This window comes from Narcine bancroftii, chromosome 4 (genome assembly GCF_036971445.1).
Source record: "Narcine bancroftii isolate sNarBan1 chromosome 4, sNarBan1.hap1, whole genome shotgun sequence".
NCBI lineage: Eukaryota > Metazoa > Chordata > Chondrichthyes > Torpediniformes > Narcinidae > Narcine > Narcine bancroftii.
The window spans coordinates 106,324,261-106,345,328 of NC_091472.1; the positions used below are offsets into that span (position 1 = coordinate 106,324,261).

At 40.6% G+C, this 21,068-nt stretch overlaps 1 protein-coding gene across 5 annotated transcripts in view; it reads left to right on the top strand.

Annotated features, from left to right (window-relative positions):
- Window positions 1-21,068, top strand: part of LOC138760958 (ras and Rab interactor 2-like) — a 216,276-nt gene that overhangs the window by 105,113 nt on the left and 90,095 nt on the right. For 2 of the 5 annotated variants that reach the window (XM_069932367.1, XM_069932363.1), the window contains exon 2: window positions 11,153-11,236. In XM_069932367.1, the coding sequence (XP_069788468.1) occupies window positions 11,195-11,236 (42 nt within the window). In that variant the 5' untranslated portion in view covers window positions 11,153-11,194. Of the gene's footprint in view, window positions 1-10,935; window positions 11,043-11,151; window positions 11,237-11,757; window positions 11,850-21,068 lie in introns of those variants that run through there. The other 3 variants (XM_069932364.1, XM_069932366.1, XM_069932365.1) reach the window with 3 other exon arrangements.

Here is a 21,068-nt window from a genome sequence, read left to right on the forward strand (position 1 = left end):
AGATTGCAGACTCCAGGGAAGCAGAGGTCTGGTGTGGGGCATCATAAAACAGGGAAATAGCCATCCCAGTTTGAGAAGGAGATGCAGAGTCGACTACCCACGGGATGGTGACCATGGCAACGGACCAGAGAGGGACCCTGATGCTGAAGAACACACAGGCGGTGGGCTGTTGGTGACTTGAGGCGAGGAACCCACGCAGGCTGCTGGTGACTGCAGTCAAGGGACTGGCACCAGGCTGCAGAGTGCTGGAGATGGGCTCTATACAGGCTGAAGGGGTACAAGGCATTGGAGCCAAGATGGGAGAGGGTGCCAAGTGCGCTGATGACTTCCAGATCGGTAAGAGGTTTGGATTTGGAGCTTGGGTTGCCGATGGTTTGATCTGAAAGCTGTGTGGCTGCGGGAGTGCTGGAGGTGAATCTACAGTCACTCAAGTGACTCGATGGGGTGGGGGGGGTGGGGGAGGTGCTCCTTTGCTTCTTTTTCTGTAAGAGGCAACGTGCAATATGTGCTGATGGTGAATATTTGTCAGCCTTACAATAGACAAAAGGAAATTGGTTAATCTATTTTTTTATTTCACTACATGAGAATAAAAGAATCTTGAATCATGAAAAAATACATTGGAAGAAGTTCTGTGAAAGGATCAAAGTTTTTTTTTCTTCCGAAAACTTGCATGAAAGAAAGTCTGTAATTCAGGAGGGTTTATATGTTGGGGTATTTGCTAGAATGTGTACTATAAATCTGTACCTCTGTACCTTGTACCTCTTCTTTGGTGCAAGTGGTACAAGGACTGCCTAAAGAAATCTCTTGGTGCCTGCCACATTGACCACCACCAGTGGGCTGATATCGCCTCCAACCGTGCATCTTGGCGCCTCACAGTTCGGCAGGCAGCAACCTCCTTTGAAGAAGACCGCAGAGCCCACCTCACTGACAAAAGACAAAGGAGGAAAAACCCAACACCCAACCCCAACCAACCAATTTTCCTTTGCAACCGCTGCAACCGTGTATGCCTGTCCCGCATCGGACTTGTCAGCCACAAACGAGCCTGCAGCTGACGTGGACATTACCCCTCCATAAATCTTCGTCCGCGAAGCCAAGCCAAAGAGACTATAAATCTGCAAAACCCGTACTGGTGGCACTTGTTTACATTCTCAGACTGTCACTGCTTGAAATAACATCTTTCACACATGCATTCTATTTCAAATTTTCAATTAAAAAAAAAACTTTAAACATACAAAACTTAAGACTTTTTTGTGCCCAGGCAACTTTTTTTTTACCCTTCGAGGGTTTTAAAAAGAATATTTGAGACAAAGAGCTGAGAAATTATTCGATGTGTAAAAGCATGTAATGAGGGGATCCAGTCCACTTTCCTCAGAGGTTTTGAGGGACTTGTCTGCTCACAGGGACAGTGTGATGCAGTCCTGATGCAGGGTCTCCACCTGAAGCATCAACAATTCCATCCATCACCCTGCTCCGTCCCCACCATGGATACAGTTTGACTCACTGACCTGAAGCATCAGCAGTTTCTTGTGTTCCACCCCCACCACAGATGCTGCTTGACCCACTGGGATTTTCCAGCAGCTTGGGTTTGTTTAATTGCTCTTTGAGGAATAGATTGCAGGATTGTTTCACCACATGGCCGACAGCTGACAGCAAGTCCCAAGCATTTCATTTCACAAGATGCCTTAGAAATGGAAGGTAAATCATCCCATAATCCAGCATCCTATCCCCATATTTTAGGCTTAAAAGGCTGTTTCTTCCCCACACCCATCAGGCTTCTGAATGAACCCCACAGCAGTGGTAACAATTTTTTTTAATTTGTAAATTGTGCTCTTCTACTTATCGTGGCTGTATGAGTGTAAGAGTTCATCTGTTGGACTGCTCACAAAAGAACCCTCCTTTCTGCACTCAGTAAAATTGTGGCAAAAGGAATTGCTGCATTTTCTTAGATAATTAAAGGGTGCGAAGAAGTGTCGTCTAGGTAGCTGTAAAAGTTGGGGAGTTTGTCGAAGATGTCCGAGATGGAGACAGATTGAGAAAAAGGAGAGTGTTGCTGGTGATGGACCAAATGAATTTGAGGTCGGGGTGAAAGTTGGCAAAAAAGTGGATAGAGCTCATTATGGGGACACATCTTCCCTTCTCCTCCCCTCTCCACCTTCCACACGGACCATTCCTTCTGTGTCTCCCTGCCTCAAATTAAATCTCCCTGCCTCAAAACAATCTATAACATTGACAATTCTTTTAATTTTCAAATATGGATTATACAGTGAAAAAGGAATTAATTTATTCTGATATAATGGAGATCTTATGGAAACTATCCCTTTAGAACTTGTACTTTAATCTCGATTATACCAAATATTCATTATATGTCGTAAAACAGGTAATTTAAATTCTTGTAACAATATAGGATTCCATTTATAAATAAAATGAGTAATATTATTTTCCATAATCTGATCCATCTCTATCTTTGCCCACCTTGGAGATTGGTCAATATCAAATAACCTATTAATAAACTTCAATTGAGCCACCTCATAATAATTATAAAAACATGGTAATTGCAAACCACCTAACTCATAACGACGGCTCTGTATACGACTCCGAATCATGGGTCCTCTACCGGCACCACCTACGGCTCCTAGAACGCTTCCACCAGCGTTGTCTCCGCTCCATCCTCAACATCCATTGGAGCGCTTACACCCCTAACGTCGAAGTACTCGAGATGGCAGAGGTCGACAGCATCGAGTCCACGCTGCTGAAGATCCAGCTGCGCTGGATGGGTCACGTCTCCAGAATGGAGGACCATCGCCTTCCCAAGATCGTGTTATATGGCGAGCTCTCCACTGGCCACCGTGACAGAGGTGCACCAAAGAAAAGGTACAAGGACTGCCTAAAGAAATCTCTTGGTGCCTGCCACATTGACCACCGCCAGTGGGCTGATAACGCCTCAAACCGTGCATCTTGGCGCCTCACAGTTTGGCGGGCAGCAACCTCCTTTGAAGAAGACTGCAGAGCCCACCTCACTGACAAAAGGCAAAGGAGGAAAAACCCAACACCCAACCCCAACCAACCAATTTTCCCTTGCAACCGCTGCAATCGTGTCTGCCTGTCCCGCATCGGACTTGTCAGCCACAAACGAGCCTGCAGCTGACGTGGACTTTTTACCCCCTCCATAAATCTTCGTCCGCGAAGCCAAGCCAAAGAAAACTCATAACGCCAAGTCAATTTTTGTAAAGAAACCCTTGATAATTTACCTTTCCATAAAAATAATCTGATAACTTTATTTATTTCCTTAAAAAAATTTTTGGAACTACACACGGGATAGATTGAAGAAGATATTGTAGTCGAGGATAAATATTCATCTTTATACAGTTCACTCTTCCCATTAAAGTCAATGGTAAATCTTTCCACTTATCTCACCCACTTTTAACCTTATTTAATAAAGGTACATAATTCAAATTAAATAGTTCCTGATAATTTTTATTTACAACTACTCCTAAATATTTAATTTTACTTGACCATTTAAATTTAGTAATTTGTCCAAAGTCCATATAATCTTCTTTAGCTATTGATAAAATCTCACTCTTTTCCCAATTAACTTTATATCCTGACAATCTACCATATTTATTCAACAAATCTTATAATGACTTTAATGAAATTTTTGAATTAGTTAAATATACCAAATCATCATCTGCAAATAAACTAATTTCATATTCATTTTCTCTCACTTTAATTCCCCTAATACTAAAATTTTGTCGAACAGCCTGAGCTGTTCTAAAGCAAACAAAGCAGGTGAGAGGGGACAACCTTGTCTTGTAGAACGAGACAAATTAAAAGATTTTGAAATCTGACTATTTCTCACTACCCTTGCTGTAGGTCCCGTATATAAAGCCTTAACCCAACCTTTTTTTTAAAAAAGGACCAAAATTAAATTTTTCTAATACTTTAAACAAAAACTTCCATTCAACTTGGTCAAATGCCTTCTCAGCATCCAAAGATACAACCATTGGTTGATTATTTTGTTGTTTTGCAACATTAATTAATGAAATCAATTTAACTATATTATCTGCTGAATATCTACCTTTAACAAAACCTACATGATCAATATGTACCAATTTTGGCAAATAATTCTCTAACCTATTAGCTAAGACTTTCGCCACCAATATATAATCAACATTTAACAATGATATTGGCCTGTAAGATGACACTTTTAAAGGATCTCTGTCTTTTTTAGGTATAACTGTAATCATTGCTCTCGAGAAAGACTCTGGAAATACACCAGTTTCAGTTGCTTGTTTCAAAACATCTTTATATAATGGATGATTTAAACCCTTAACATTAAAAGTTGCAAAATTTAAACTGCATTACAACTTACACAGTGGCACCCAATCTTTCACAATTGACTCTAAAAGAAAATCCCTTACCCAACTACACAAAAATAACCCCAAAAAAAGGAAAATAAAACCACCCCCAAACCCCACTCCAAAAAAAAACTGCAACGCAGTAATCCCCCCCCCATTAACTGGGTGCGGTTAATACCAACAGAGGCTGATGACTTCGGATTTAGCTGGGATACATCTTCCCCCCAGCCTGAAAGCGAAGGCACTGGATACTTCCGGAAGTTCTTCTTGCAAATCTCCCAAATGTTCAACTTCCAATTGGTTTTCACCTTTCCCATTTCTGGTTTTATTCAAAACCACCAATGATTTCAAAGAAAAATCCTGTATCAACTTACAATCTGGTAAAGAGTTAGCAGAGGTCAATGCAGCCTGTGGATTTTCAAAAAATTGAGATTGATACTGCCCATAAAATATTTTTAAAATTGCTGGGTATTTAAAAGTACCTTTGTACCCTTTCTTCCATAAAACTGCTTTAGCAGCATTAAACTTCCATATCATAACCGCCTGACTCAAATCTGCACAAAAAAAAGATATCTGATTATTATCTTTTGTCCATTGGCCTGTACTCCTCCCCCTGCCCTTTTTATAAATTCAGACACTTGCCTGATTTTTACTAATACCTTGATGAAGGGCTTAGGCCTGAAACTTTTCTGAGTTCCTCCGGAATTTCTGTGTTTGTACTAAAATCACAGCTTCTGCAGTGGGAGGAAGGAGAAGAGAATGTCTAGGGTGTGTCTGGTCCTTCAGTATGTTGGCTGCCTTTCCTAGGCAGTGGGAAATCTAGTCCATGGAGGGAAGTTTCTTGGCCAATATTCACTTTGTCAGAAGTCTTGTTAAAATCCACGAAGGCAGCTTCAGACACACTGGCCTTTCTTAATGCCTCCTCAACATTTTCTATCAAATTAGTTAGGACAGCATCTTCCCTTAAAGCTTTACTAAATGAAGGTGTATACACACTCTCAGAATGGCTTCTGAGATTTTCCCTAATGCTGAACTAATGCAACTGTGATTAAATTATTTATCACACATAAGAGTGATAAGTAAATCTTCTATGCCACACCCCCATCTTTCGTAATATGTTTTATATCTTAATTGTCCTCTTTCCTCATTCTGTATTTAAATTTTTTTTAAATCTTTGGATTTTCCATGATTTTATTTGTTTATTTTTTTATATACTCTTCCTCTGTTCCCTAATTCCATTTTAATTTTATTCCTACATGTCTGATGTCAGCATTTTTTTTGCCAGATGCTACCCTTTGTCATCCATGTCCTCGAGATTCAGCATTCACATATTTTTCTGTGCAAACCTGGTTGCCTTGAATTTCTTTCTTAAATGTCTCCCGATACTCAAAGACTAATTTTATAAAACAACCGGTTCAGTCAATTTAATTTGACGTATAGCCCTTCCAGACCATGAACCCATGCCTCCCCAAGTACCCCAATTGACCAACAACCCCATAAGTTTTGAAGGGTTGAATGAAACCAGAGCACCCAGAGGATACCCATGTAGAGATGGTGAGAATGTATAAACATCGGATTCAAACCCAGGTCACTGGTGCTGTAACAGCATTGAGCTAACCTTGCTGCCCAGTTATGACTAAACTATTGTTTAGTGTAATAAAACTGCCTGCCCACTGATTAGAATCTTTGCTTCAGTTTTATCTTCATCCATTTCCAATAACTACGTTGAGTTGACTCACCACCACCACAAAAATTCTCTCCTGCTGTTACTGTTTTTGATCTTCTTGCTCTATCCCCAAATGTGAATCCAGGATTGCCTCCTTCTCTTGTTGAACTTGTTACATAACAGCTAAAAAGGTTCTCCTAAATGTAGTTTGAGTTGAATTTGAATTGTTTATTATTGTCATCTGTATCGAGACACAGTGAAACATTTTGTTTTGCGCACTATTCAGGCAAATCATTAATAAAGCAAAAATGCAGAATGTAGTGTTGCCGAGGAAAGTACAGTTAAAACTGTGCAAGGTCCATCCTCAGAATAATCTTGTGAGAGTGGGAAGTTATCTTTTGTCTATTTGGGGTCTATTTAAGAATCTGAAAGCAGTAAGAAGGAGCATATGCTTGAATCAGGTAATTTGGAGCTCTCTATGTTTTTACATGGACTGTGACCTAGTTAATATGAGAGTGGTTGAATTCTTACAAGGATTGGCAGGGTGGCTCAGCAGTCTGTGCTATTGGCAGCTCCAGAGATCCTCAGGTTCGATCCTGATGTTGAGCACTGCCTGCACTGAATCTGCATGTTCCTCCTGTGGCTGTGTTGGGTTCTCCAGGGTGTTTCAGATTTCTCCTCTTTTCCATACGGGTGCAGGTGGGCTAATTGGTAACTGTAAATTGGCCCTCAGTCCATGCAAGTGACGATAAGAATCAAAGGGATTTAATAGGCATGCGAGAGTTAAAGTAAGTTGTGGGACTCTTGGGAAACAAGGAGGTGCAATGGGACCCCTTCCCTGGAAGCTAATGCGCACCCAATAGGGTCAATGTGCTCTATTATAAGTATATTGTAAAGAGTGAGGAGCTTTCACAGAAATCTGCGTGTAGTTCCTTGAATTGTTGTGAGGCTTTTTTCTGTTCTGCCAACAGCATGAAGACCTGTTTGTGTACTCCAACTCACACGAGCTTATTTGATATTTCATTCAAAGCAGTCGTGCTTTGGTTTATTTTGGGCTTCATGTTCAGTACAGACACACGGGGAAGCAGTGCTTATTCCCATGATGTACTATTTTTCTCACAGATGTGATTTCACCAGCAATACCAATCCCGCCCTCACCCCAATCCGTCTCTCCCACCCACTCATGCCACTATTTTATCTACCCCATCATTTTTGTCTCAGGAGCCTGGAGGATGAGAATTTCCGGGTTTCAGTTTAGGCACGTTTCTGCTGTGGAGCTGTCCTGTTGCTCCAAAATGCCTTGAACCCCTGGTTTGCAGCTCTGTAGCTTGCAGGTGGATGGATGTAGGAATCATCAGCTGCAACAATTATGTTGGGCAATGGTGAGGTAGGTTACACCTGGAGCATTATGTAAAGTTTTCTTTCCTTACATAATCGAAGGGTATACTTGCTAGAAGGAGAGTGCAGTGAAAATTCCTGGGATTTCTGTGCGAGGAAAGTTATTCAAATTTAGAAGATTGAAGAGGAATCTTATTGAAACGGCATTTAACATGATTATACTTCAGAGGCTGGTGGATAAACTGTCAGAGGTCACCTCACCTACTAATTAAGCATTAGATGACACATGTCAAACTCTGGCCCGCGGGCCAAATATAATTATATTTGGCCCGCAAGATCATTTCAAAAATGTATTAGAGGTGGCCCGCCCTGCAGCGAGAGCCGATGCTGTGTTTTGGTAATGTCACTCCCACCATCCTCCCCCTTCATTGCACATCCTTCCCCATTGTAACACGAGAAATTGTAACACGAGAAGTCTGTCGATGTCATCAGCCGGCAAGCCGGTTGGAAGGCTCCCCGCACAACCAGTCACTTCTCCCACCTGTCGAGCGGTGCGGCGGATGGGCGAGTGCCTGTGATTTCCTGTCGGCGCGACGGGCATGGCAGGCTGCGCACGGCCCCTGGGCAGCGCGAGCCCCGCGCGACTGGCACCGGACGGCCCTTCCACAGCGTGAGCGCACTTCTCCTGGTCGCCATGGCCTTCAGCGCTTGCACCCGCACGGACCCCAGGGACGGCTGGTTCGGCCCTGCACGTGAAGAGAGAGATGGTGGCTGTCCGCAAAGGCTGATCGGCAGCACGCTGGGCCTGAGTGGGTGGGTAAGCAGGGGTGGGCAGAAGGTGTAGGTGAGGAGTAATGGGCAGGGGAAGTTATGGTGGTGCGAGGGGCAGTTAGAGGGAGGGATGAGTAGAAGGAGGGGTGGATAGGGAAGAGGTAAAAGGGGAGGGGCAGGGCGAGTAGGGGAGGGGTGATTAGAGGGTGAGAGACGGGTAGAGGGAGGAACAGGTTGAGGGGAGAGGCAGTAGAGGGGCGTGTATAGGATGGGGTGGGTAGAGGCAGAGCGAGTGGAGTGAGGGGTGAGTAGAGGTTGGGTAAAGGACTGGTCAGTTAGAGGGATGATGGGTCGAGGGTGAATAGAGGCCTAGAGCCTGAGGAGTGAGCAGGAAATGCTGAGTCCTGATGCAGGCCAAAATGGACACAGCCTGTGAATGCTGACTACATCTCCACAGGGACCAAATAGGTTTCCCTCAGGTCAAGCAAAGGGTGAACTTGAGCTACCTACTCCTGACCTGTAACATTATCCTCCTAAAGTTATATCCTAAAGTTTAACATTACATATGTTGAAAGAAGAGAAAGCATGCAGATGTTGTTGAAAATTTTCAATAAATATTTAGTTCGGCCCTCGACTTAGTCCAAGTTTTTAATTTTGGCCCTCCGTGAATTTGAGTTTGACACCCCTGCATTAGATCTACCCACCTGTGAGGCTGATGTCTGATTGCCAAATTCAGTTCAAATAGAATGATTGAGCTTGTGGATGATACAGCAGTAGTTGACCTAGTCAGAGATCACCTAATCTGCCAATCAAGGGTTAGATTTGCCTACCTGTTGGGCTGATTGGCCCTTGAAACTGACAACTGATTGGTCCCCCAGGTGCCAATCAATGGTTAGATCTGCTCACAGGCAAGGCTGACATGCGATTGGTCCTCACGGATCACGTGAACGGCCCTGTTTTGAAAAAGCCGAGCAGATGGAGTTTCGCACTTTCTCTTGCCATGCCTCAAAACCATCACTTAAGTCCAGGTTCCGGTCACGGTTGGGCACCAAGGGGCCAAGTGTGATGGGCCTGTCCCAGATCTCGAGCTGTGATTGATGCTGGAAACCAGTTGAATTTTATATATTAATTTACTGTCCATTAATGTGGTGTGTCAGCGGGAGGATGGGGGATTGTGTGTTAACCCTTGCATTCCCAATCGGGAGTTGAGAATGTTTAGCAGCAATTTATTTGCATCCAATGTATTATTCCGGGTTAGTCTCTGTGAGCGTGTTCCCTTTTCTGGATACACCTGTGTGTAAATAAAGACTAATGTTTATTAATAACACGTGTCCAGCGTTGATTCTCTTTGAACTCATCGAACATATTCTGAACACAGCAAAGGGAGACTTGGCTGATTGGTGCACCAACAACAACCTCACACTCAATATCACTAAAACCAAGGAAATCATTATTGACTTCAGGAAGGGAAAACCAGAGTTGTATGATCCAGTGATCATTGGGGATCAGAGGTGCAGAGAGGTGTCCAAATTTAAGTTCTTGGAAGCCACTATCTCAGTCAATCTTTCCTGGGCCCAACACACTAATGGTATTGTAAAGAAAGCACACGAGTGCCTCTAATTCCTCAGGAGTTTGAAGATGTTTCGTATGCCATTGGAAACTGTGGTAAATTTCTACAGATGTGCGGTGGTAAATGTGCTAACTGGCTGCATCATGATCTTGAATGGCGACACCAATACCTCTGAGTGTAAACCCCTCTAAAAGGTAGTGGACACAGCCCAGGACACTGCAGGCAAAACCCACCACACCATTGAAAACATCTATAGGAAATTATGCCCTTGGAGAGCAGCAGCAATCATTAAGGTTTCACAACTTCCAGCACATGCTCTGTTCTCACTGCTGCCTTCAGGAAAGAGGTTCAGGTGCCACAAGACTCGCACCAGCAGGTTCAGGAACAGCTGCTACCCGTCCACCATCAGACTTCTCAACGACAAACTCAATCAGGGACTCATTTAAGGACTCTTACTTGTGCACTTTATTGATTTTATTTCTTCTCTCTGTTGCTGTCAGCTGTTTACATTTCTTTATTTGTTTACATGGTCCGACGAGTACAATTTTTTTTTCACTACCAATAAGTGGTAATTCTGCCTTCGCCCACAGGAAAAAGAATCTCAGGGTTGTATGTAATGTCATGTATGTACTTGAACAATAAATTTGAAATCTTAAAATTTTGAGGTGTACAGTGAAGCAACAAGGAAGACTGATCAACTTGAGTTGGTCTTTCCCCATCAGTATGTCTTCTATGACCATCTCAGAGAGAATGAACATTTCAGGTGGCTTCTTAACTGTTCTATCATTCCTGAGTTCAGGGAGTGTGGGTGTATGTTTTGTATACATCATGGATCATGAGAAGTTAAACTCCAGTTGGGTTGTATCAAAGGATAAATTTCTTCAAGTGTCGCTGCTTTGCTGTAACAACTAGTAAGATATTTTGCATTTGTGGCTGAGACTGAAAAATTTTAAAGGGTTTGCTTATTTCAGGAACCCTTTGAGAATAACCAGCTGCTTGGAAAGAATTTTCCTCGTTTTGCACCTAAAACTATTTTGTGGTTGAGTGGGAAAGAATCAGATTTGAAACTAGTTTGAAAAAGAAGCGAATTACTGGTAACCAGCCAGTTTTCCAGATTTGAACTTCAACACAATCAGCTGGCACTTCACTTCTTCCCTTCACTCTGGCCACAGGAGATTTGGATCTGCAGGATCTCTCTTGAGTCCAAGTCGTTGTTCAGCTTTAAACTGGTTTTTATTTATTACAGAGAAGGCACTCAAAGATTGTGGTGCAAAACTTAGTGCTTTGCTCTGTTTCATGTTTAGTTTCCCAACATTGCTTTGCCTCGTGGATTTCATGAAAGGTTAGTGTTGTCACAGATTTTGGCAGAATGTGTGTTGTGACTGGTGGTTTTGTAACGAGCATCAGTATTTCCTTCAGCATGGAATAACCATTAAATGTCTTTGGTTTCAGGTCTGTCTGCTGAACTCAAGCTGTCCCAACTAACCACTGAGAATGTCAGACCTGGTTGAGCTGCAGAAAGGGAGTTTTTTTAAGGTAACATAATCTTGTTCCAGTGATTTTTAACAGAAGCAATATTCACAAACCACTTTGTTTACTCTTGAAACAAATTATTGAACTGCTGGAGGGAATTAGTGGGTCGGGCACCATCCATGGGCAGAAATGGTCAGTCAGCATTTCGGTTCGGGACCTTTATCGAGACTAAAGTAAAAAGGGGGTGACATCATGTATGTGAAGGGGAAGATACCAACATGTGCAGTTTTAGTGTTTCCCACTTTAATCTGTTTCTTTGCTTTGCCCTTGATTTGGTTTATTTTTCTCTTTTTTATTTCTGTAGCTAACCCCCTAACATCTATTCTGTTGATTTTTATTTGGCTGGAGGTGGTCGATGAGAGAGGAAGAACTTGAAAACTTTAGCCCAGTCATCCTTGTCAGTGCTCAGCCATCAGTGGACATGCCAGGAAACATGCTTGAGTGATGAGGAAATGGTCCCACCCCTGGCTGTATTTCCTTTATCCTGTAGACACACTGCTAAGGCAGTCAAAAGCTCAGCTGTAAGCATTGGTAGATTAAACAATGTTCATTAGGGACGGAGTGGTTGAGAAGGCAAGTCCAAGCTAATGAATCTGTTAGCAAGAACTTGTAAAAGGTAAGTCATGTTTAGTAAAACCTAGTTGATTTCTTTTTAAAGAGGTTAACTGGATATTCTTTACATGGGTTTCCAAAATACATTTGACAAATTTCGATAGAGGATGGACAGCAAAAATAACACAATGTTATTAGAGGCCAGCTTTTTGGTGGTGGGCAGGGTGTAGAAGGGAAGGATTCTGGCAGGATGAGTACAATATACAGTTTATCTCCAGGATTCCAGTGAAGAAATGGTGAACTATACATACTAATTTGTGCCTTGAGCAAAATTAGGTGGCACAATAGAAGAGGCAGATCGGAATAGAAAATTGGAATTATAAATTACAAATGTCCTTCTTCTTGCATCAGCTGGAGAGTTTGAAGTCAAATGCACAGATTTTAGACTCAAGACAAAGAAACCAGTAAAACCACAAAAATGCTTGAGGAACTCAGAAGGTCCCGGTAGACCCATTGTTTCTGTGAGCTCCTACCCCACCAAACTGGTGTCCGCTTACCTCGACTCCGTTTTGTCCCCTCTCGTACAGGCCGTCCCCCCCCCCCCCCACATCTGCGATGCCTCACAAGCCCTCCATCGCTTCAACAACTTCCAGTTCCTTGTTCTCAACCGCTTCATCTTCGGCTGTGTGACATGCTGATATCCTCCAAATATTTTGTGTTTTTACTACAATCACAGTGTCTGCAAACTTTCACAAAGAGACCAGATTAGTTTTCTAAATTTCTGATTCAATTTTCATTTCACTTTCTTTAAATTCCCTTTGCTGTAACAAGTTCTAAACTAGTTCATAGGAGTATAATAAACCACAAATTAACACTAAACCATAATGAAGTGTAAGAGATGCTTTGTTTTAGGTGGTGAGATTTTAAGCAGCTTTTTTGGAAGCAAAAAGCGGTGATGCAAGATGAATTTAGGGCATAATTTCTACAGCTTGGAGGCAGAGAATTTGAAGGTGGGTCGTGGAGCTGCTTAATGAGGAAATATTGGGTCCAGATGCAGAAGGGCAGGGGTGTAAATATCGGAGCTTCACAGCGCTGGAGGAGGTTGCAGAGATAGACAAGGGAGAGAAAATTGAGGGGCTTAAAGATGGGCAAGAATGTCAAAATTTAGCTATTTCTTAATGGAGAGCGAAGATGTCAGCAGATGCATGGATATGAGTAAAGACATGGGTGACAAGTTTTTGGATGACCTCGTGTTTAAGGAAAGTAGAATGAGGGAGGCTGGCCAAAAATGCAATGAAACAGCCAAGCCTTGTACAAGCATTAAAAAGGATTTCAGGAGATAGCACAAGCCTAGCAAATGACAGGGATAGAAATGGGTAGTTTCCAAAGGGCTACGCTACAAGTCTTATTCAGGGATGGAGAAAGGGATGGAGTGGGTGTAAAAAGGAGATAGCATTGACCTTTGCAATAATTGAAGGATACTTCTCATCCAGAATGAGATGGAAAACAGATCAAAATTTAAAGATGCTGGAGGATGTAGATGAAGTAATGATTAAATCACATATCAGGCAGAAAGCCCTTTCTTGTACCCATGTATCTAACTTCTGGAATCCCTTTAATGTATCGTAATAACTGAAGTTATTATTAGCTAACAATCCAATCTTGATTAGTTTTATTTAGTTCTTAAACTGCTGGTTTCCATCTGGAAGATGTAATCCAGTCATTGCAAACCACATCGTGTTCTCATTCATTTTTCAACCAAATGAAGGGACATAATGAAAATATAGACTGGCTACTGTTATATTTTAATCAAATCCATTATTCAGTTGTTTGAAGAAGGGAGCAAGTGACATCTCTGCGATCAACTAGTATGCCTTCAGGTCCTAAAAGCTGTCAGATTAATGAAAAATTGTTCCTCATTATTTTCAGCTGAAATTGGGTTAACTGCTGAGATTCCATTTTGCATGACTATTCTTTTGTAATAAATATAAACAAAGATAATGAAGTACTCATGGGGGGAGGGGGTGGAACTTGTTTTCAGTATCTAACATTCTATGGAATGCAGTCTTGCGGCCATTGCAGTTTAAGAAGTCTGTTTGTAACCCAGCTGATGTGTATTACAACATGTCTGTTTTCTTTTAGCCATATATGAATTTTCAATAGTATAATGTGCTGCTACTTTGTCATCCAGCTCCAATAATTATCAGAGTACTGCTTAGACAGTTTGAAATCAGTCATTGAAGCCATGCCAATTTAATATTTTTAAATTAAGTCTCACTTGTTCATTCTTGGTTTACATATCAATCATGGTCTGATTTTTTTAAAATGTGGTTGTGGACTTTTGAACTTTTCACTCCTAACATTTCCCAATGTTTCTGTGTCTGAATGAGGATAAAAGCAATTGTTATCTTGGGTGTGCAAAGTTTAAAAAAAAAATTTCCATTTGCATCAAAACATATACAGTATTTATCAATAACTTAAAAATAATAACCTCGACACAAAAGTAATACAGTTTTTATATATTTTCTCCACCCTCCCCACCCACCCCCCCACCTTCCTCCCCAAAAAAGTAGGAAAATAAAAAGCCTGTCTAATAAACCTATATCTTTTAATTAATTAATTGGAGTTTACATAACAATCTTAAACCATAACTAATTAGGGCGGGTTGGACGGGGGAATGGTGGACGCTGCAGGTAAAGTCATAGCAAAAAAATCCATGTGGGGTTTCCAAATCTTATCAAATTTTTCTGGTTGATTTTGTAAATTATACGTTATTCTCTCTAATGGTAAACAATTTAATAATTCCATTCACCATCTATTCAACCCCACAATATCACCAGATTTCCATGTAACGACTATAGATTTCTTTGCTATTGCAACATTTATCTCCCAATAAAAATACTCCAGGATCCTTCAAAATTTGCATCTTCAGAACTCATCCCAATAAAATATTTGTATCCTTCCAAAACTTATCTACTTCTCACATGGCCAGACTGCATGCAGGAAAGATCCTACTTTTTATTACATCTAAAACATTAAGCAGAACAATTCGAATGAAGTGCATGCAGTTTGTATAATATAATTGACATAAAAAATTAAATTGTACCATTTGATAGTTAACATTTATTGTATTAGTTATCATTTCACAGCATAATTTTGACCGTACTTCTTGAATCTGTATATTTACATCTTTTTCCCATATGGATTTTGTCTTGAATAAATCCTTTTTCTGAATAGCCTCTTGTAATTTGATATACATGTTAGTAAAAACTCTTTCAATAAACTTATCCATTATTAGGTATTCAAATGGACTTTGTTCTTGCAATTTAAAATTCCTCCCTAATTTTCATTTTAAATATGATTTAAGCTGATAATAAGAAAAAAATAGCATTATGTGATATATTATACTTATCTTTCAATTGATCAAAAGTTTAAAAAAAAACTGATCCCAAAAAACAATCCCTTATTTTTTATTCCAAAATTATACCAAACATTGAAATAATGATTATTAACTGTAAAGGGAATTAAAGGATTTTGATTTAATATCATTTTAGCCAACTGATCATTCTTCAGTCCTCTTTCTACATGTACTCCATTCCATACTTTGAATATATGCTTCAAACTTGGTGTCTCTGATTTTCCTTTTAATAATCCCTCATGGCATTTATATAAAATGTGTTCAGAATTATTTTCTTCCATTTTACTCATTTCAGTTTGCACCCATGCAGTCTTTTCCTCAGTCTGATAACAAGACGACAAAAATCTAAGTTCAGCTGCTTTATAATATTTTACAAAATCAGCCAATCAAAGTCCCCCTTGATCAAATTTCCATGTTAATTTTTCCAATGCCATCCCAAGGCATTTTATCCCTCCAAATACATCTTCTTAGACTTTTATTTAAATCCTGAGAAAACATTATTGGTTCAAAAATTGGTAAAGATTGAAAAATGTATTGCATTCTAGGAAAGATATTCATCTTCACACAATTAATTGTTCCTAATAAAGAAATTGGCATGTCTTTCCATCTTAATAAATCTTCTTTAATTTTCCCCAATAAAGGTATGTAGTTTAATTTAAATAAATTCACTTCACTTTTATCGATATTTACTTTGTAAGCTGATAGCAACCCATACTCCGCCAATCGATCATTTACTTTTTATAATGAGCTTTCAGGGTTTGTAAGATATGATATTACATCATCTGCAAAAAGACTAATTTTATGTTCTTTATTATGTGCAGACAAAGTTTGAATTAACTTCACTTTTGATAATATTATGTGTGGAGTTTCAAATCCATCATGAAACAAAATGTGGAATGTACAACTGGTGAAAACTTGAGTCTCTCCAAGTACTTTAAGAATTGAGATAATAGGTGGAGTCGGTCCATTGACCGCAAGATGTTTTGAGGTTGTAGAGGTGCACTCATTAAGTACAATTAGTCGATGGGTCAAATGGAAATACCTCCTCCCCTGACTTTGACATCCAGCCATAAAGGAACAAGGCTTTCCCCTCACCAAGCTCATAGCTGCCCATGGAGTTTTCATGTGAAAATCTGCTCCTCAAGTTTGCACAAGATCCCTGTCAGCAGATCAACAATGAAGCTCTTCATCCAATCAGATTGAGATGACAAGGATCAAGTGCTGTCAAACAGACCAATTTTAATGATTTGAAAGTAAAACTACTGTATTGAAGGACCACAAAGAAGCAAGACTTAAAATACTTTTGGAATATTTATTCAAAACAACATTGCAACTAATATTGCATATGAAAGCATCAACTATAACAAGTATTGCTGCTGGTTTTGCATTCTGTACAATCTAACAACGACAATGTAACCTCAACTCCCATGTAATTAATTCCACCTCTTATTGTGGGCACACTCACTCTAGTGGTTGAATGAAGCAGTTGGCCTCTATGTGTTCAGATTGATCTGGCTTCTCCACAATTCCCTGGCAAGCCGCCCTCACTGCTTTCTCTTCTGTAACACAAGAATCATGTCTCTGAAAATTCACACAAACCCCCTCCTTTTCAATTCATCCAACTTATGTCTGATTTATTTCACAAGTCCATTCATTCCATTCCCATTGGATCTGTGTCATCAATTTCTGTGGAAAAGTTGTTGTGATGGGATGAGCTCTGTTTAACGGCACGTGGAGAACTTGTTTTGTTTTACTCTGTGGAAATGCTGCAGACAGTCAGACTCCAAAGTCTCTGCAGACAAAACCAATAAATGTGCCCTTGGGGTTAATCCCATTTGTTGAAAGAAAACATTTTTCTTTACACCCTTCCTTTTACAATCTCAGTTTTAAAAAAAAAGTCTCTTGGTGTTTCACACCATGCTGGGAAGAATTTTTTTAAGTTGAACAAAAATTAAATACACAAATTGCTGAAGATATGCTAAACCTGCCTGTGGTGCTCTAATCCTACAAGAGCTTCTTATTTCCAACCAGATGGTATTAACAATGACTTCTCTGGTTTCTGCTCCATTCTGCCTCCTTTCTCTTTCCCTTTGTCTTCTCTCCTCCAGCTCTCCACCCTCTTCCCTCTCTATTCACAGAGCCATCCCACCTCCTCCTGCTTGCTGGTGTGCCCTCCCTCCCTTATCCACTTATAACATATATATAACATAATAACATAACATAACAATTACAGCACGGAAACAGGTCATTAGGCCCTTCTAGTCCGCACCGAACCAAACACTCCTCTCTAGTCCCACCTACCTGCACAATGACCATAACCCTCCACCTTCTTCTCATCCATATACCTGTCCAGCTTTTTCTTAAATCATAAAATTGACTCTGCCGCCACTATTTCTCCCGGAAGCTCATTCCACACCGCTACCACTCTCTGAGTAAAGAAGTTCCCACTCATGTTACCTCTAAACCTCTGCCCCATAACTCTTAACTCATGTCCTCTTGTTTCAATCTCTCCTACTCTTAACAGAAATAGTCTATCCACATCCACTCTATCCACATTCACTCTGTCTATCCCTTTCATAATCTTAAATACCTCTATCAAATCCCCTCTCAACCTTCTACGCTCCAAAGAATAAAGACCTAATCTGCCCAATCTCTCCCTGTACTCTAGATGCTTAAACCCAGGTAACATTCTGGTAAATCTTCTCTGCACTCCCTCCAATCTGTTTATATCCTTCCTATAATTAGGCGACCAGAACTGCACACAGAACTCTAAATTATACAATCTCAACATCACTTCCCAACTCCTATATTCCATGCAATGATTGATAAAGGCCAGCATACTAAAAGCCTTCTTCACCACCCTATTCACATGAGTTTCTACCTTCAGGGAACGATGTACCGTTACTCCTAAATCCTTCTGCTCTTCTGTATTCATCAATGCTCTCCCATTTACCATGTATGTCCTGTTCTGATTCTTCTTACCAAAATGAAGCACCTCACACTTATCAGCATTAAATTCCATCTGCCATTTTTCAGCCCACTTTTCTAAGCAGCCCAAATCCCTCTGCAATCCTTGAAAGCCTTCTTCATTATCCACTATTCCACTTATCTTAGTGTCGTCTGCATATTTACTAATCCAATTCACCACCCCATCATCTAGATCATTAATGTATATAACGAACAACAATGGGCCCAATACAGATCCCTGAGGCACACCACTGGTCACCGGCCTCCAACCTGACAGACAATTTTCCACTACCACTCTCTGGCCTCTCCCTTTCAGCCAATGTTCAATCCATTTGACTATCTCAAAATTTATACCTAAAGACTGCACCTTCCTAACTAACCTTCCATGTGGTACCTTATCGAAGGCCTTACTGAAGTCCATATAGACAACATCTACTGTGCTACCCTCATCCACATTCCTAGTCACCTCTTCAAAAAATTCAATCAGATTGGTCAAACATGACCTTCCTCCCACAAATCCATGTTGAGTGCTCCTGATCAGACCCTGTCTATCCAGATATTTATAAGTACTATCTCTAAGAACTTTCTCCATTAATTAACCTACCACAGACGTCAAACTTATAGGCCGATAATTGCCAGGCTTCCTCCTTGAACCCTTTTTAAATAACGGAACCACATGCGCAATACGCCAATCCTCCGGCACTATCCCCATCTCTAATGACATTTGGAAAATTACCGTCAGAGCCTCTGCTATTTCCTCCTTTGCTTCTCTCAATGTCCTGGGGAAGATCCCGTCTGGTCCCGGAGACTTATCCACCTTTATATTCCTCAAAAGCCCTAACACTACATCTTTCGTAATCACTATATTCTCCATATTTACCCAATTTGCTTTTTTTATCTCACATATCCCAATATCCTTCTCCTTGGTGAATACCGAAGAAAAGAAACTGTTCAATATCTCCCCCATTTCTCTAGGCTCCACACACAGTTTTCCGCTCTGATTCTCTAAGGGACCAATTTTGTCTCTCTCTTTCCTTTTACCATTAACATATTTGTAGAACCCTTTTGGATTAATTTTCACCCTGCTTGCTATAGTCTCCTCGTACCTTCTTTTAGCTTTCGTAATTCCTCTCTTAAGATTCCTCTTACATTCAATGTATTTTTCAAACATCTCCTTAATTCCATGCTTCTTATACCTAATGTACGCCTCCCTTTTTCTTCGAACCAAGTTTCCAATATTCCTTGAAACCCACGGCTCTCTCAAACCTTTTGCCCCTCCTTTTAACCTAACAGGAACATAAAGCTTTTGCACTCTCAAAATCTGATCTTTAAAAGACTTCCATCTCTCGACTACATCCTGCCTATAAAACAAATTGTCCCAATGCACACCCTGTAAGTCCTTTCGCATCTCCTCAAATCTAGCTTTTCCCCAATCAAAAACCTCAACCCTTGGCCCTGACTTATCTCTTTCCATAATGACATTGAAGCTGATGGCATTATGATCACTGGACCCGAAATGCTCGCCAACACTATCCTCCGTCACTTGACCCATCCCATTTGCCAACAGTAGATCTAAAACTGCTCCTTCTCTGGTCGGCACCTCTACATATTGTTGTAAAAAACTATCTTGCACACGTTTCACAAACTCTAACTCATTCTGCCCTTTCACAGAATGTGTTTCCCAATCTATATGTGGAAAATTAAAATCTCCCATAATTACAACCCTGTGCTTATCACAAATATTCACTATCTCCCTACAGATTTGCTCCTCTAGGACTCGGTCCCCTCCGGGTGGTCTATAATACACCCCTACAAGTGTAACCTCTCCTTTCCTACTCCTCAGTTCCACCCAAATAGCCTCCATGGACAAGCCCTCTAATCTATCTTGCCTAAGCACCGCTGTAATGTTCTCCCTGACAAGCAATGCAACACCACCTCCTCTTGCCCCTCCGACTCTATCACACCTAAAGCAACGAAACCCAGGGATATTCAGCTGCCAATCACATCCCTCCTGCAACCATGTCTCACTAATCGCTACCACATCATACTTCCAAGTATCAATCCACCTTTCATCTTCATCTTCAGCTCATCCACCTTTTTTACAATACTCCTGGCATTAAAATATATGAATTTCAGAGATTTCCCAATTCTTAATCCCTGTTTTCCCTCATCTTTAATAACAACATTATTTTCTTTTCCTGCCAATTGCCCTTCATCTTCTTCCAGAGCATTTCCTTTCTCTATCACCTGCCCATCCATATTCAAATACTTACTACAAACTTTCTTTGTTTGCATTCTAACCTTCTCCTTACTGCTCTGTACTATTTTGCTCCCTCCCCCCCAACCATTCTAGTTTAAAAGATCCTGAGTAGCCCTAGCAAATACCGCTGCCAGGATTCTGGTCCCCCTGGGATTTAAGTGTAACCCGTCCTATAACCTCCTGCCTTTGGCACAGTCCTCCTATCCCTTACCATTTTGTTCAGGCACCTGCCAACATTTTTCTATATCTTGATGAAAGGCTCAAGCCTGAAATGTTGGTTATGTATCTTTCTTTTTGCTATATAAAGTACCCTGTTTGACCTGCTGAATTTCTCCGGCATTGTGTTTTTGGCTTCTGTTTTTTTTGGGGGGTTTTGAACTTTTTTACAGAGATGCGTAAAGGCAGGATAAGCTGATATTGTGCTTCAAGATCCTACCCAGACTACTTTGCAGATTTCTTGTGCACATTATGGTAAAATTGTTCCTGAAGAATGTAAATCACCAACTATGAAATCTAATTTTAAATTGTGTGCCATAGTAAAAGAGAATGGGAAAATAAATACGCATATAAAACAAAAAACATTTGGAGGGGATGATGTATCGAAAAAGTTTGGAGGGATATAAGCTGAATACAGGCAA